Consider the following 17,034-nt stretch of genomic DNA (forward strand, 5'->3'; position numbering starts at 1 on the left):
GAAAGAAGTCTGACACAGCTGTGCCCTCTAGTGAGGGCATTTTAGGTACACAGTGACAGCGTGATGTCGTAAGTGCCACAGGGGACCCCATCCCAGGGGAATAACACCTAGGCCCCATGAGAGTTAGGAGAGGTAAGGATAAGTGGTTAAGGAGGGGCGGGTAGTGTGGTCCTCAGTGGGAAGGACAGAGGTATTCAGAAAACTAACAGAAGCTGGGGCTGGCAGGTGGCATGGAGGTTAAGGTGCTTGAGTCCTCCTAACTGACCATGGTTCAAGTCCTGGACCTGACAACTTACTTTTCACTTTCCCTCTCTCTCTCTTTCTGTTCAGAATAAAAATACTACTACTGGGGGCTGGCAGGTGGTGTGGTGGTGTGGTGGTTAAGAGCACTGGACTCCCACATGGCTGACCATGGTTCAAGTCCTGGACCTGGCGGCTTGCTTTATCAATTTCTCTCTCTCTCTCTCTCTCTCTCTCTCTCTCTTATGTTCTGTCCCTCTCTGGTCAAATTTTAAAAGTAAATAAATTAAGTTAAATAAAATAACTCTTGAAAAAAAAAAAACCTACTACTGGAGCCAGCAGGTGGTATGGTGGTTAAAGGCACTGGACTCCCACATGGCTGACTGGTTAGAGTCCTGGACCTGGCAATTTCTGTTCTCTCTCCCTCTTTCTCTTTTTCTCTCTCTCACTTGCTTGCTCTGTCCTTCTGTGGTCAAATTAGAACAAATAAATAAAGATAAATAAAATAATTCTTTGAAAAAGTACTACTACAACTAATAATGAATAAAATCAAACAAATAATTTTTTAAGAAAAAGAAAACTAACAGAAGCTCAGCCCGTTAGATTCAAGTCGGGTTATTGTCTTCATAAGCAGTAAGCAGCCGCAGGAAAGACTCTGCCCCAAGAGCAGTGCAGAATCATTTCGGGAGAACAGGTCAGGTTCAAGGTTTAGAAAAGTCTGCTTGGAGGCCAGCCCCATAGCCTAGTAGTTCAGGGAGCCAGATTCCACATGGCTAACTGTGGTTCAAGTCCTGCCGCCAATGGCTTGAAAATAGTGCTGGGCGTGTGTGTGTGTGTGTGTGTGTGTGTGTGTGTGTGTGTGCGTGCACTTCTAATCCCAGCAGGATGGAGAAATGTAGAAGGAATTATAGCCTGACCGCACCCCATCGGAGGTATTTTCTCCACATCCCCACCTCTGGGATGAAGAAAAAGAAAAGTTCATTTGCCACTGAGTGGAGAGAGCATGGTGGGGGCAGGATGGGCTGGGCTGGGCTAGGGAGGCCTCCGGGGAAGATGTTGTAGTGGCTCATGTGAGAAGCCTGGTGTCCTAGACAGAGTGTCCACAGCGGGGCTGGAAAAACAATGGATGAATCTGGAAGACAGAATCAGCAAAATCGGATAAGTAGCTAGGTGAAGGGGTGAGGGCAAAGGGCTGTGGGTTTCACCTAGTCCCAGGGTAGGTGAGCAGAGGTGGCACCTCCTTGAGGAGAGAGCCAGGTTAGAGGAAAGTAAGGATCATGGGAAGGATAGGCCTATGGCAAGACCTCAGCCTCCGCATCAGCCTGAGCTAGCCATGGCCCACAGAAGCCCAGGACAGTGTGCTCTGCTCCGGCACCAGCCGCAGAGCCTGAAGCAGAGTGCTGATGGGAACCAAACCCTGGACTCTGCCAATTGAGATTCTCCACCATCATAGTTTCCTCCCCCTACCCTGTGTATCGTGAACACTCACTTGGGTAAGAAGGGAAGAGTATTCCATGTCCTCACTCTCTGCATGGTAGCAGGTGTGTTACCCCCAGATACTTCTAGAAAGTTCTACCTGGATCTTCCTTGGGATGCCTGGCATGCGGTTGGCCCTCTTCAGCAGCTGAACTATAAAGTTGGTTTATAAACATCTCATTTAAATTGAGGTGTGGGGTGTGGTGGTGCCTGCCCCATGGTAAATCGTAGTGTGTATATCATTTACTAATTGGTTCTCAGGTCTAGATGTAGATCTTCTGTGACATCTCAGCCTTTGCCTGTGAGTTAGGTGAGGGGATGGTACTTCTCTCACCTTGGCATACCTCCCACCATCGAGCATCGGCTGGGTCCCAAAGCCTGCTCCATGGAAGTGGGGCTGCTGACAGGAGTTGCTGCTGAAAGGACTATGTCCAAAACAGCGTGGGCTGCTGGGTCGGTAGCACCTCTAGCCTGGTCATGTCCTCTGTAAATGTCAGGGGTCACTCCAAGCTACTGCAAGACATAGGACAAGGGATCCCATGTTCTTAGTTTCTTAGCCATTTGCCCTTGGAACCACACTCCAACTCTCCCCATGACCCCCCATGATGGCTTCTTCAGGGAAGTCTGTCCTGCATCTTGGGTAGAAGAGGGCCTGCAATATGTCCCCAGGGCCTAGCATACCTAATAACTGGCTAGTAACTACTGTTGAATAACTAAACAAATAAATGGTAGTAGAAATAGAATTAGACTGCTTCTGCCCGCTGTGTTAATTAGTTGATATGGACCAGGCCCAGGAGTCTGCTTTGTTAGGCCTCAGGGGCTGTGCAAATGTGGTCAGTAAGTTCTATGCCTGGCCCCTGGGAGCCTCTGGGACTCCAGGGTATGCTTGACACCCATGCAAGGCATTTCTGTGTAGAAAGTCTGTGTCCTTTGACTCAACAGGACCCCTCAGCTACTTAAAGGGCAAATCCCACCAGAATGTGAGTATAACTACATCACTGTTTATAATAGAGGGAATATAGAAATCCCCTGCATGCCTGTCAAGGGGGACAGTCGCTAAATAAGCCCTATATGTATCCCATATAATGGAATGGATATGTAGCCACTAAGAAGAATGAACATTTTCCCACTTCAGTGCACATAATATTGCTATATAAATTGTTGTGTTAAAGGAAGAAATAGCGGAGTATAGAACAGTATACATCCTGTTTGTTTTTAAGAGAGATTTTTGCTATAGGGTACGTGTGCTCACTGGAGAGACAGAAAGCAAGAAATCAACCCCCACCGAGGGCGGGGGGGGATGTCCACACTGCAGTCCTTTCTCCTCCATTCTCCTCTTGGGATTTTGGGCACACATGCACACACACCCAGCATGAATTTTAAGCTGCCAGGTCCAGGACTCGAACCACAGTTAACTACATGGGAATCCAGCAATGTAACCACTATGCCATCTGCTGATCCCCATCCAATTTTTAAGTACGTTTTAATATGTGTGTGTAATACATGCACATTTTATTTTTTGCTAATACATGGGTTAAAAACATGGAAGGATATAAACAGCACTGTTATGTTAAAAAGCTGAAATATGGGCCATTAACAGATGAGTTATTGTTCATTTTCACTTTTTTAAAACTATTAGATTTCTTGTACATCAAGACATGTTACTTTTTTCAAAAAGAATTATTTTATCTAACTTTATTTATTTATCTATTTTCATTTGACCAGAGAGGGATGGGAGGGGGAAAGTGGGAGCAGGAAAGGTGAGAAAGCAGGCCGCCAGGTCCAGGACTTGCACTGCGGTCGGCCATGTGAGAGTCGAGCGTCCTTAACCACCAATCAATCTGCTGGCACTAAGACATGTTACTTTTATAAATAGCAAAAATACTAAAGGTGGCCATATTTTCAGGGGAAGTGTGCTGTGAACCATGGTAAGCAACGAAGGGAAATCCTAAGTGCTAGAGCTGTCAGTTTTATGAGCTTGACCTTGGAGGACCAGTAGGGTAGGTACGATCGACTCCCAGTTCACTTTGGAATATCTTTCTACAAGCGACGTGTCATCCTGCAAGAGTTAGACTCTCAAACCGCTTCCTTCCCCCTCCCAGCCAGCTCACTGACAGACCACCTCCCCCAGAAGCTAAGTCTATTGACAGATTTGTCTTGTATTGTCTGTGTCATCCTAGCCTGTCATTAATGAGGATTGAATTCATGGATTAAATCATCTTAATGAAGATAAATTATCATTAATGCACAATTGGGTGGATATATAAAGAACATTAACATGCTATTTTTTTTTTTTTTTTTGGCTGCCATAGGGCTGTGCTTACGCTTGCCGGAGACAGAGACAGAGGAGAGAGGGAAAGTACTAAACCACCCCCCAGAGGGGATGGCCACACCACAATCCCTTCTCCTCCCTTCTCCTCTCAAGATTTTAGGCACACACACACATGAACCCAGCATGTTTTTCAAGCCTCGGGTCCGGGACTCAAACCATGGATTTGGCCATGTGGGATCCAGCGCCTTAACCCCACACCACCTCCTAGCCCAGATTCTATTAATATCTTAATCTTCATATTCATTGTCACTGGGTCTCTGTCTTAAGGAAATCAGACATGCAAGCCATGATTGATTCCATATTTACAGGGCTTTCTCCTCTCTCTCTCTTTCTGGCAAGTGCCCCTAACCAAAAAAAAAAGGAAAAGTTTCTTTCTGACATGAGCAGAGACAGCGTCCTGATGTTGCGGTCCACTCCTCCAAGGCTTGTGCTCTGGAAGATCTCCAGACTTGAACCAGGGACCTTCCCATGTGGGAGAGCCTTGCAGAGGTACTGCTGCACCACCGTCTAGCCTCCTCCACCCCCACAACCACCACCCCTGCCCTGTTGTTTTTTGTTTTTGTTTCAAGTTTAAGGATTTGTCTTGAAAAAGTATATTCTGGGGCCAGCAGGTGGCATGGTGGTTAAGGTGCTGGAATTCCCACATGGCTGGCCATGGTTTGAGTCCTGGACCTGGCAGCTTACTTTCTCACTCTCCCTCTCTCTCTGTCTTTCTCTGGCAAAACTCATGAAAAATAATATTAATAATAATGAATAAATAGGGGCCAGCAGGTGGTGTGGTGGATAAGGGCACTGGATTCCCACATGGCCAACCATGGTTCAAGTCCTAGACTTGGTGGCTTGCTTTCTCACTTTCCCTTTCTCTCTCTCTCTCGTCAAATAAAGAAAAAAAAAAAGGAAATAAATAAATAAATCTTTAAAACATAATAATAAATAAATAATTCTTTTTTAAAAAAGGAAAAAAAAAGAGAGAAAGAAAGTGTATTCTGGCCCAAGCTCGACTAGGTAAAACAGTAAACGATGTAAAATACAAGGAGCAATTCGGGGAACTTGCCTCATGAAATGTGTAGGGCAAGAAGAAAAGTATGACCAGGCAGTATTCTGTATTTTTAAGTTTGCTTGGGGAATAGTATAATAGGTGTCATTTTCTAAATATGGATTATTCATGGCTTATTTTAAATCCTGAGCCAGTTCCATACAGGTGAGTAATTTTAAAAGTAAATCAACCGTGAGAATTAAACATTTTCTCAAACAAAATATTTTTCCCTGAAACCCCGTGCAATAGCCTGGCTGAGTTGTATCTGAAGCCAGGCCGCCAGGCACTTAGCACCCCGTTTCTCCTTTTTTCTTGTTTTTCCTCCAATTTGCTAGAAGGTGTGTGCATTTACTGGAGGGGCGGGGGGTATGAAAAAACACCCCCCATGGAGGGTGGTTACACCGCAGTCTGTTTCTCTATTCGCTGGTTTTACTTTTGGGGTTTTGGGCATACACACACACATCACACGTGTTTTTCGAGCTGTCGTTCTGGGACTCGCTGTGCAGTCAGCCTTGTGGGGGACCGCCACCTTAACTACCATGCTGCCAGCTGACCCAAGCACCCATTCTCAAGTTGCCCTCTTACTGGAGAAACCTGTCTTGTCTGCCCTCCTAGATTTTGTTAAAAACGGGGCCAACAGGTGGCATGGTGGTTAGGGATGCTGGACTCTCACATGGCTGACCATGGTTCAAGTCCCAGACTTGGCAGCTTGCTTTCTCACTTTCTCTCTCTCTCTCTCTGTCTTGCTCTGGTCATATTGAAAATAACAGTAATGACAAAATAAAGGAAATAATTCCTTTTTTAAAAATGTCTTTATGCGTGTCCCAGTAGATCATGCCTCATCTGGACCCTCCAAGTCCTTGGTCCTTTGGTCTTCTGGAGCAGGAAGACTGAAGGCAGGAGGAGGCCCCGTGGCTAATAGCATCCCACAGACAGGCTTCCCCGGGAAGGCATCCCTACCCCAGCTCCCGCAGCCATTAGGTGCAAGATGCACCGGCATCAGCGTGGGTCTCTATTCGCTGGTTTTACTTTTGGGGTTTTGGGCATACACACACACATCACACGTGTTTTTCGAGCTGTCGTTCTGGGACTCGCTGTGCAGTCAGCCTTGTGGGGGACCGCCACCTTAACTACCATGCTGCCAGCTGACCCAAGCACCCATTCTCAAGTTGCCCTCTTACTGGAGAAACCTGTCTTGTCTGCCCTCCTAGATTTTGTTAAAAACGGGGCCAACAGGTGGCATGGTGGTTAGGGATGCTGGACTCTCACATGGCTGACCATGGTTCAAGTCCCAGACTTGGCAGCTTGCTTTCTCACTTTCTCTCTCTCTCTCTCTGTCTTGCTCTGGTCATATTGAAAATAACAGTAATGACAAAATAAAGGAAATAATTCCTTTTTTAAAAATGTCTTTATGCGTGTCCCAGTAGATCATGCCTCATCTGGACCCTCCAAGTCCTTGGTCCTTTGGTCTTCTGGAGCAGGAAGACTGAAGGCAGGAGGAGGCCCCGTGGCTAATAGCATCCCACAGACAGGCTTCCCTGGGAAGTCATCCCTCCCCCAGCTCCCGCAGCCATTAGGTGCAAGATGCACCGGCATCAGCGTGGGAGGCCCTGGGTGCCCCAACCCATCAGGACACATCTGAACGCACAGTCACCCTGGGGGCCATTTGATGTGCTTGGTTGTGGCTGAAAGGCAAGTAAAGGGATGAGAGAGCCTGACTGTTTCTTCGTTTCTGTGCCATCCCTCAGGGCTGCTCTGGGCCTGGTGAAAGAACTGAAAAAGACTGGGGTACCGGCCCAGCAGAAAACAAGCACGCACTTACCTTAGCTCTGGGGCCTATGAGCCACGGGCCTCAGGTGGAGGACTCTGTCCCCCTAAAAACCTCCGAGGAAAACGACGCCACCTGCATCTCATGCTTTCTCAGTGGCGTCCTCTCGCTGCATGTAGGGTGACAGGGCCACGACAGTTCTTTCTGAGTCACTCTCAAAAGCCTCCGCTTCGCAGCTGAGTTGGGCAAGACTGAACTGGGAGGGACCCTCGTCATGATGGCACGGACGCCCTCCTTTTACAGGTGGGGAGACTGAGGCTGTGGCAGGAATGAGTGACTTGCCTTCCTTGACGACTTGCCAGTGCGTAGCCAGGAATAGCTCCTTACTCTAAGCGCACACACTCTAGTACTGAGACAGCAGGGAGGACAGTCGAGAGACTTTAATACATGAAATCTAATGAAAAACAAACAAAAAAGACTTACCTGCAGAACAAGGAAAGACTCTAGAGCCCAGCACGCACAGTGCCAGAGCTTCTCCGCTACCCAAGAACTTAGGATCCCTGAAGGTTTTGGTCCTGCTCCTTTGGTGCCAGGACCTGGCTTGTTGTGAAAGCTGTGGGATGAGACTGCCCTCTAGTGGACTGGTGGCGCTATCGGCCCAGCCGCTCCTATGCCAAGTCAGTGTGGAGTGGTAATTCCTATGGAAGGAATCAAAATTGGGGTTTTATTCTTTCTCAAGCACAGTGGCCTGCAGTAACTCTGTTGACCTTGAGCACTAGCTAACATTCACCTATCATACAGAAGGGTGTTTTTTGGTTTTGTTGCCCTGCCCTGCCCACATAGGAGTCTTACTTCCCTAACACCACTCAGGCTCCTAAAAGCAAGGATATATGTTACGTCTTGATCTTCCATAGCCTCTGTCCTGTGGTCTTCTTAGCAGGATGTGAAATCAGAAGGCTCACTGGGATGGGAAGAAATTGTTCCCTTGTCCCCCCCCCCCAAATAAATGTCATGATTTCTCACCTGTTCCCCTAAACATTCTCATCTCACCTCTCTGATCAATAGGTCCCCAAGTGGCTGAATCCCCTGAATCCCAGAGAAAGAACTGCGTTTCCTGGGCCCAACTCCAGCCCTGTTGAATCAGTCTCTGTGGTTTGAGCCAGGAGATCTGCTTAACAGACTTCCCAAGTGGTTTTTGATATGCAGCCAGGCCCAGCAGCCAGCCCCTCCAAATCCCCATTTACAATGATTTCTCAGAGCCTCCCCCACCGCAGGGTCTCCAAAGGTCTTTAGCTTCTGTCACTTATTAAAACTGACCATTTTGAGATTCATTCAGAAACACTCAATGCGCAGCTCTAACCAGGCGGCACAGGGAAGGGGGACCACTTGAGAATGAGGCCGTCTGTCCAGGTTGCCAGTGGCCCTGCTCACCGCGGAATGTACCGACACCAGTGCCTCTGTGCTCAAGGGGCAGGTCTTGGGTTTGTAGTTTATCTGTTGGGTGTAGTTTTCTTTTGGTTTTGTCATGTGTTTTTAGACCTGGGCCTCCCATCTGGTCCTGTCCTGCTTAGCAGTGTCCGCCAGTGCAACTGGGCCTGTCATTTGTTTTTAAGTTTGGGCTGGGTAGGAGACAGACTCGCTGAGTACCAGCTACTTACTTTCACCCTAGTCATCTAGTTCTTGGGATGACTATCCAAGGTAGGTGGCATCCGCCCCTTCTTTACAGATAGGAAGTTGGAAACTTAGGAGATTTCGGTAACAGGCCCAGAGTCACATCACGTGTAACTGTCAGATTCTGCGTTCGAGTGCAGGCCTAACTTCCAAGGCCAGCTTTGGAAAGGTGAGAGGGCCCAAGAGCCAACCTGCCCTTTTTTACCCTGCCAGGCCAAGCGAGCAGTGCAGCGGGGAGCTACTGCGGTCATCTTCGACGTGTCTGAAAACCCGGAAGCAATCGACCAGGTAAACGCCATGGGTCTGCAGTCTCCCAAGAAAGGCGCTTCTGTCAGCTAGCTTGACTTGTCATGGTCATGCCACCCTCATGTCGGGACCTCTGGATTTATCTGCTGTAGTTAGATGTCCATGTTTGGGCATCATACTCAAGGGAGTTGTCTTGAGAGGGGTCAAGAGCCAGGGACCCAGGGGAGGGGGTAGATGAGGGGTGTTTTCAGAAATGCTTCTGGGAATGCCAAGGCTAGGATGCTTGAAGAGTGTGAGGGTTTCCAAACAGGTATTTATTGGGTCAGAAAAGTCATCATCATTCTTACAACAGAAAAATACGTCGTGGTTTTCCTGATGACCCAATAGCATTCTTTTCCTCTTCCCTTTCTTTCTCTCTCTGGCTTCTGACAATGAGCACGTCTGTTAACCAGAGCCCTCTCTTGTTCCTTAGCTAAACCAGGGCTCAGAAGACCCGCTCAAGAGGCCAGTGGTGTATGTGAAGGGCGCAGACGCCATCAAGCTGATGAACATCGTCAACAAGCAGAAGGTGGCCCGAGCAAGGATCCAGCACCGCCCTCCTCGAGTGAGTCCCTGCGCCAGACATGGCACCTTCTCCGCCATTATGAGGCCTTCATTTCCACTGGGGTTTTGTTTTCGTTCCTTTCTTCTTCTGTCTCCACTGGTGATACACACCTCAGGTCCCCACAGGTTTAGACCAGCTCTGGGCCTGAAGGACCCCAAGAAATTTCACCTATTTTTCCTTCAGAGAGGTTTTGAAAAATCATACCAAAAATAGGTGGGTGTGCTAAGATGTCTCTGGTCCCTTCTGCCCGATGTTCCTTCTCTGTCTTCTATTCCATCTCCCTCCAAAAGGCAAACTCAGGAGGACTGACAGAAGGAGCACCCTGCACTTGGCTTCCCATGTTTCCCCTTTGTCTGACCTAGAAACTCGAGAAAGGCTGTACCTCCTTCTGCTCTCAGAGGAAATCACTTACTGAAACTCTCTACTCACATTAGTCTGGAACAGTTAGCTTTCACCGGGGATTCAATTTCATGGCTTATGAATAGCATCGAGGCTTTTCTTAAGTGTGTCAAAGGGACGCTGCTGGCCATGAACTCTTCTTTAGTTTTTGCTTTAGGGTGCATGCCCTTGCCAGAGAGCGATGAGGGGAAAGTGAGAAATCGCTCCCCATGGGGAATAGCCATATAGCCATCCCTTCCTCTCTTGGGATCTTGGGCACACACACTACACGCCCGGCATGATTTTCAGACTGCTAGGTCTGGCTCTCAAATTGTGCAGCCGGCTATATGGGATCCAATGGCTTAACCTCACCACCTGCTGGCCCAGTCACTGTTTATCATTTATTTGTTTGTTTTTGTTTTTAAGTTTATTTCTCCCATAAGCAAGAAAGACAGAGATAGAGGGACAGTCCCCCGATCCACCACAATCCTGGCCTCAGCCAGTCCCGGATCATGGGCACAAATATGCCTGGCATTCTCAGGGAGGTCTCAAGACGTGAACCCAGAACCTCCCCATGCGGGTCAGCCTCACAGAGCATTATGTTTTACCACTGCCCCACCACCTGGCCCCTCAATTAACTCTGAAAAGTTGAAAGAATTGTTTTTCTCTTTTTGTTTTATAAGAACATGTTTTAATTTGGTTTATTTATGATACAGAGTACATGCACGCACATGAGAGAAGGAGCAGGGGTGAGGGGCACCCTTGACAAACTTCTGGCCACACCACGATCCCCTTTGCCTGTCCCTCCAGCTCTGGCTCACTGGGATCTTGACACGTACCGTGCTGCTGGCATGTTTCCTCTGAACCCACAGTCGGCCCTATGGCTTCCAGCACTGCAGTTCTGTTTGCTACTGATGGAGCCACCAGGCTGGGCCCTCATTAACTCTTGACTGGCATCTTCTGCCTGCATGTCAGGCTAAAGGATCTAGGAGCCTCATAGCCCACGTGCATTTTATCTCCTCACAAGTTGAGGAATATTCACACGTAGGCCGATTCGTGTGCTTTCATCAGTGCAGAGATACATGGCATCCAATCAGCGGTGCTCTGTCCCTCTTGGCTAAACACATGTTCTAGATGAGGCGGCTTCCAGGTTTTAGGAGGCAGTGTGAGAAATGACTTGCTGGCTTCCTTTTAAAGGAGAAAAAAGAGGGCTTTGGTAAATATGACTCACTGTAGTGGAAGCTGATATTTGTGGAAGCAGCATACAATTTTCTGAGTTGTCGTAAACCATTAATTATATGGTTAGTAATCACTGTTCCCTCAAAACATGACACTCACTTCTTTGTCCTGTAAATGTGATTATTTGTGTTTATTTGGAAGGGCCCCTCTCAATGGTTACACTGAACTTTGCGTTCTTCCACAAGGAGCCAGGCTTCACTGAGTTCCCTTGCTATTGGGAGGCCTTCTGAGACCTGCAGGCCTCTCCTGGACTCACCAAAGACAGTACCTGGGCCTAGAAGGCACACTGCATGTGCAAGCTGAACCCCAGGAGTTATCCGCACACTCGGGGGAAACCAGCTTCAGTTGCCCCGTCTTAACACTGACTGGGGCCAGCAGCCTGTGTGCCAGTTACCAGGCCAAGAGAGGCTGTGACTCACCGTGTCTGTGTTCTGTTCCAGCAACCCACCGAATACTTTGACATGGGCATTTTCCTGGCCTTCTTCGTCGTGGTCTCCCTGGTCTGCCTCATCCTCCTGGTCAAAATCAAGCTGAAGCAGCGACGCAGTCAGGTAATACCTCCGAGCAGCCCGTGGGCGTTACCAAGCAGCAAAGATGGAGAAGCACAAGGGCACAGCTCACAGCCCCGTGCCTTCCCCGTTCTAGAGGGGCGGCCCCTGTGAAGGTCCAACACTGGGGATGTCCCCAGCCAGTGTTGTTCAAAACTGTTTAAATAATGTCAACACGGTGCCCTAGAGCCCTGCTCCTCAGATAGGATCTGAGGACCAGCGGCATTGCCTCAGCTGGGAGCTCGATAGAAATGCAGACTCTCAGGGCTGACAGATGGTTGAGGTGCTGGACTCCCACATGGCTGACTGCGGTTTGAGTCCCAGACCTGGCAGCTTGCTTTCTCTCTCTCTCTCTCTGCTTCTCTCTGGTCAAACTTTAAAAAAATAATAATAAATTTAAAAAAAAAAAGAAGGAATGCAGAATCTCAGGCTCTCCCGGACCTGCTGAGTCTGAACCTGTACATCCCAGGCTCTCCGAGTGATTCTGACACTCAGAGCAGCTGTCCTAGCACCCCACCAGCACAAGGCCCTGTGCTCATTGGAAGGAAGCGTTTGGGGTGGGGAGCGAGGAGAGTATAAACAATCTAAACTCTCAGGTAGCATTTCATCTCAGGAGAGAGATAGGGACCTTGGGGGACCATCTGTCCCATCTGTCCCATCGGTAGCCACCATAGACAGAGCAGTGGCCAGTGACGACTGAGCACATCCTGCTCCCTGGTGCTAAGCACTCCTGGTCTCCTGTACCAGGAACATGATCTCATGTACCCTCACACCTTCTTGTGGCATAAAGAGGAGGAGCCCTTGAACCAGCAGGTGGCATGGTGCTTAAGGCACTGGACTCCCACATCGCCAACTCCACGGTTCAAGTCACAAACCCAGCGGCTTAAAAATCATGCCAGGTGCGTGTGTGCCCAGAATCGCAAGAGAAGAAGGGATTGTGGTGTGGCCATCCCCCTGTGGTGGATGATTTCTCACTTCTCTCTCTGTCTCTGGTGAGTGCATGTGCCCTATAGCAAAAACTTTTTTTTAATTTTGTTTTTTTTTGGGGGGGAGGAAGTCGTTTTGGTTTTTTTGTTTTTGTTTTTTGTTTTTTGAGAGGTTTTTGCTATAGGGCGCATGCACTTTCCAGACAGACAGAGAGATAGAAAGCGAGAAATCACCCCCCAGGGGGGATGGCCACGCCACAATCCCTTCTCCATTCTCCTCTCGGGATCTTGGGCACGCACGCACACGTGCCCGGGGTGAGTTTAAGCCACTGGGTCCGGGACTTGAATTGCAGTCGACTATGTGGGAGTCCAGCGACATAGCCATTACGCTAACTGCTGGTCCCAATAGCAAAAACTTTTAAAATTAAATTAAAAAATAAATAAAGAAAGGAGGAGCCCTCGGCATAGAGCAGGTTAACAGCTCCAAGTCTTGCAGTTAGGAGATAGAAGGGCCAAAAAATTATAGGAGATCTCTGCCTTCCAGTTGAGGGAGAGGCCTGTGCCGGCACTGTCACTCAGGGAAAGCCCAGGCTGATGTCCTGGACACTCCAGGAGCCTGGCAGATAGTTCCCGCACAGCATGACTTCTGAGTGGTTTCTCAGAGCTGTTCTGGGCCCGTGGAGACTGATGTTTGCCTGTCCCCATACATCGAGTGCCATGACCTCGGGGTGCCTGCCACTGTTAATACATGCCAGACCCTAACCCGAACCACACTCTGCCATGCAGAATTCCATGAACAGGCTGGCCGTGCAGGCTCTGGAGAAGATGGAAACCAGGAAGTTCAACTCTAAGAGCAAGGGGCGCCGGGAGGGGAGCTGTGGGGCCCTGGACACGCTCAGCAGCAGCTCCACGTCCGACTGCGCCATCTGCCTGGAGAAGTACATCGACGGAGAGGTAACGGCCACGCGGGGCCCGGCCCAGGTGGTGGTGAGGGGAACAGGTCCACCGAGGAGCCCAGACCCAGAAGGGCAGGGCCCTCTGACCCTCTCCACAGCCTCATGGGAGCTAAAAGGCCTAAATACCCAGATGTCTAGGAGATAACCTGAGATGCTGACCATCCCCCCTTCTGCAGAGGCTGGGCCCAGCACAGACACACAGCCCCGAGAGGACCCAGCCGAATGCATGTGTTGTCAGAGGTTACTAGAGCGCAGAGCAGGCCAGCGAATGCCTGGTTTAAGAGTACCTCGCACACTGGGACTCTTTTAGAATCACTCTGGTGAAGGCTCTCGGGCTTGACTTGGTACTTGTGTTTTTCCTTAGGGAGAGATGAGGGACTTGATGTCTCTTTTTTTCTTGAAGCTCTTTAGTCTGAATGTAAACCCTCAGAGGAATTGCAAGAATAGTTCCATGGACGATAGATGGCGATCACCTAGACTCGCGCACTGCCCACATATCTGTCCCACTTGCTTACTCTCTCTCCAGCAGATAGATGCACATGTACACAGAGGTGGGGGAGTGGGGGGCAAACCCCCGCGAACTGTGAACACTGGATGCCCCTTCGATGAAAATGTTCTTCTGCTTTATGAAGCGTTGATGAAAAACTGAATTTTGCAGAGGCTTTGAGAATCATAGCTTCGGGACCAGCAGGTAGCACAGTGGTTAGAGCACTGGATTCCCACATAGCTGACCAAGGTTCAAGTCCTGGACTAGGTGGCTTAAAAATCACCCCAGGCACGTGTGCGTGCGTGCCCAAACTCCCCGGAGGAGAATGGAAAAGGGATTGTGATGCGACCATCCCCTTGGGTGGGGTGATTTCTCACTTTCCCTCTCTCTGTCTCCCTCTGTCTTTCTCCAGTGAGCACAAGTGCCCTATGACAAGAACCAAAAGAGAAAATAAGTAAATAAATAAATAAATAGAATACTAGACTGTTGCATGGACTCTGGATGTGGGCTGACCAGGCAGGTGATAGGGTCATGACCCCGAGCAGATGACGTTGTTGTCTGTGCCTGCGCTTGCGACATAGGCCCGAGACCGGCACTCCCGGTGATCACGAGGGTTCTGTGAGAACACAGGTCCGTCAGGCACAGTGTTAGGTATTGGTTTGGGTTTTATTGTGGGAATGGTCAGAAAACAGCAGATCTGGAGGGTGCTTGGGAGCCCCAGACGTGGCTCTGGCCCAGAAAACCCCTCCCGTTTTCTCCACCTAGGGTCGAATGTGTGTGTCCTCCTCCACCAGGAGAGAGCATGCTTCGTATAAGGCTGGGGCCAGGGATGGCTGGGCACAGTGTCTGTCTCCCTAGAGCCCACCCTGGGCCCTGCCTCAGGGAACTGAGCTGACCTGGAGCTGGAGGTGGGCGAGAGAAGGGAAAGGGCACTGGTGCAGTGAGCAGCCCCTGTCCCCCAGTTTCTATGGAGACACGGGCAGGGCTGAAGGCAGAACCACACTCGTCCTGGACCCTCCTTTCAGGCTACAACCTCTCTCCCTTCCCAGGAGCTGCGGGTGATCCCCTGTACTCACCGGTTTCACAGGAAGTGCGTGGACCCGTGGCTGCTGCAGCACCACACCTGCCCCCACTGTCGGCACAACATCATAGGTAACGTCACTTGCCCCGGTCATTGCTAAGGAGTCAGGCTGAGGATACAGTCCCTACCAAGTGCCTAGGCAGAGTCCAGCACACAGACCACCGCGGTGCTGCAGTCTGGGCTTGGACAGATGGCGGCCTGGGGTTTTGGAGGTTGGCCGTATGACCCTTAGGAAAGCCTGGCATTAAGAATTACCCTGAGTGGCCCAGCAGGTGGTGTGGTGGTTAAGGCACTGGACTCCCATGTGGTCAACCACAGTTCGAGTCCCAGACCTCGTGGCTTGCTTTCTCACTTTCCTTCTCTCTCTCTCTTTCTGTCTGCCTTTCTCCGGTGCAATGCATGTGCACTATAGCAAACAAAATAATAATAATAATAATAAATAAATAAAATTACATAAATAATAATAATAATTCCCCTGAGTGGGCCAGCTTGGTGGCCTGTGGTTAAGGCAGCTGGATCTCACAGGGCTGATTGCAGTTTAAGTCCCACACCTGGCCGCTCAAGAAATACAGTGGGCGCGTGTGCATGCCCGAAATCTTGAGAGACAGATGGAGCAGAAGGGATTGTAGCATGAATGTTCCCTCTGGGGGTGCTTTCTCTTCTTCCTGTCTCCCCTTGGCAAGCACGCACACCTTTTAGCAAAAAAAAAAAAAAAAAAAAAAAAGGGAAAAAGAAGAATTACCCTGAGCCTGACTCAGCAGCACAAGCAGTGTGGCCTGCCGTACAAGACTGGGGCCGCATGAGAGGCCCAGGTCGGATCACAGCAGGGAGGGTGTAGACGTGTGTACCTGTAACTCCAGCTAGTCAGGAGGCTGGGCCAGAGGGTGGCAGTGGCAAGACCTTTTCAGAAATGCCTTCCTGTTTCTCCTCCTTCCTCCCATGTACTCTCTTGCTCTCTCATTTAAAAAAAGAAGAAAAAGAAAAAGAATTGTTCCACGTTCGAACCTGGGCTTGACAATAACCACCTCCCTGACTTTGGGCAAGACATCTGGCCTCTCCAGCCTGCTACCCCCAATCGCTTTAGGAGGAATGACGATAATACTACTTGCTCATCCCAGGACCATGGGCTTCCTCCTAGGGCCACAAGAGACTAAGTCTACTGTGGCAGGTGTGTGACAGTGCTCCTCTGTCACTATGTCGTTGGACTGGGGACAGACGGGGGGGCACTTTTACCTCTCCATCCTGGTTGCCCCTGCGGACTCCCGTGGTGGCAGAGGCACCCTCTGTACGCAGGTGGCCAGCTTGCACACCAAAAGGCAGGTTGGGCTCTGTCTGCACAGCCAAGTTTAGCGACCACTTCGACTGGGGGAGGGTCATGAGAATGGCACCTTGGCCGGGCCCAGCCGCTGTCTCCTTGTGCGCCTGTGTTTTCCCCTCCGGCCGCGGCCCCAGTGTGCTCCACCCTGCTTACTTCTTTCTCCCTATCTGCCCAGAACAAAAGGGAAACCCCAACGCCATGTGTGTGGAGCCCAGCAACCTCTCACGGGGCCGGCAGAGGGTGACCTTGCCAGTGCATTACCCTGGCCGCGTGCACAGGACCAACGCCATCCCAGCCTACCCTACGAGGACTAGCATGGACTCCCACGGGAACCCCGTCACTCTGCTCACCATGGATCGGCACGGGGAGCAGAGCCTCTATTCTGCACAGTCGCCCGCCTACATCCGCGGCTACCCGCCCCTCCACCTGGACCACACCCTGGCCGCCCACCGCTGTGGCCTAGAGCACCGGGCCTACTCCCCAGCCCACCCCTTCCGCAGACCCAAGTTCGGCGGCCGCAGCTTCTCTAAGGCAGCTTGCTTCTCCCAGTATGAGACCATGTACCAACACTACTACTTCCAGGGCCTCAGCTACCCAGAGCAGGAGGGTCAGCCCCCACCCAGCCTCGCTCCAAGGGGCCCGGCCCGTGCCTTCCCCCCAGGCGGCGGCAGTGGCAGCCCCCTCTTCCCCACTGTGGTGCTCATGGCTCCACCCTCCCACCTGGAGAG

General features: G+C 50.2%; 1 protein-coding gene across 1 annotated transcript in view; it reads left to right on the forward strand.

The window, feature by feature from the left end:
- ZNRF3 (zinc and ring finger 3) overlaps positions 1 to 17,034 on the forward strand; it is a gene marked incomplete at its 5' end in the record, with an annotated part of 82,211 nt that overhangs the window by 59,251 nt on the left and 5,926 nt on the right. The window contains 6 exon segments of the mRNA XM_027771594.1: positions 8,737 to 8,811; positions 9,242 to 9,373; positions 11,431 to 11,541; positions 13,251 to 13,418; positions 14,957 to 15,059; positions 16,482 to 17,034. Of these exon segments, the coding sequence (XP_027627395.1) occupies positions 8,737 to 8,811; positions 9,242 to 9,373; positions 11,431 to 11,541; positions 13,251 to 13,418; positions 14,957 to 15,059; positions 16,482 to 17,034 (1,142 nt within the window).

Source organism: Tupaia chinensis, unplaced genomic scaffold (assembly GCF_000334495.1).
Source record: "Tupaia chinensis unplaced genomic scaffold, TupChi_1.0 Scaffold000226_1, whole genome shotgun sequence".
Taxonomy (NCBI): Eukaryota; Metazoa; Chordata; class Mammalia; order Scandentia; family Tupaiidae; genus Tupaia; species Tupaia belangeri.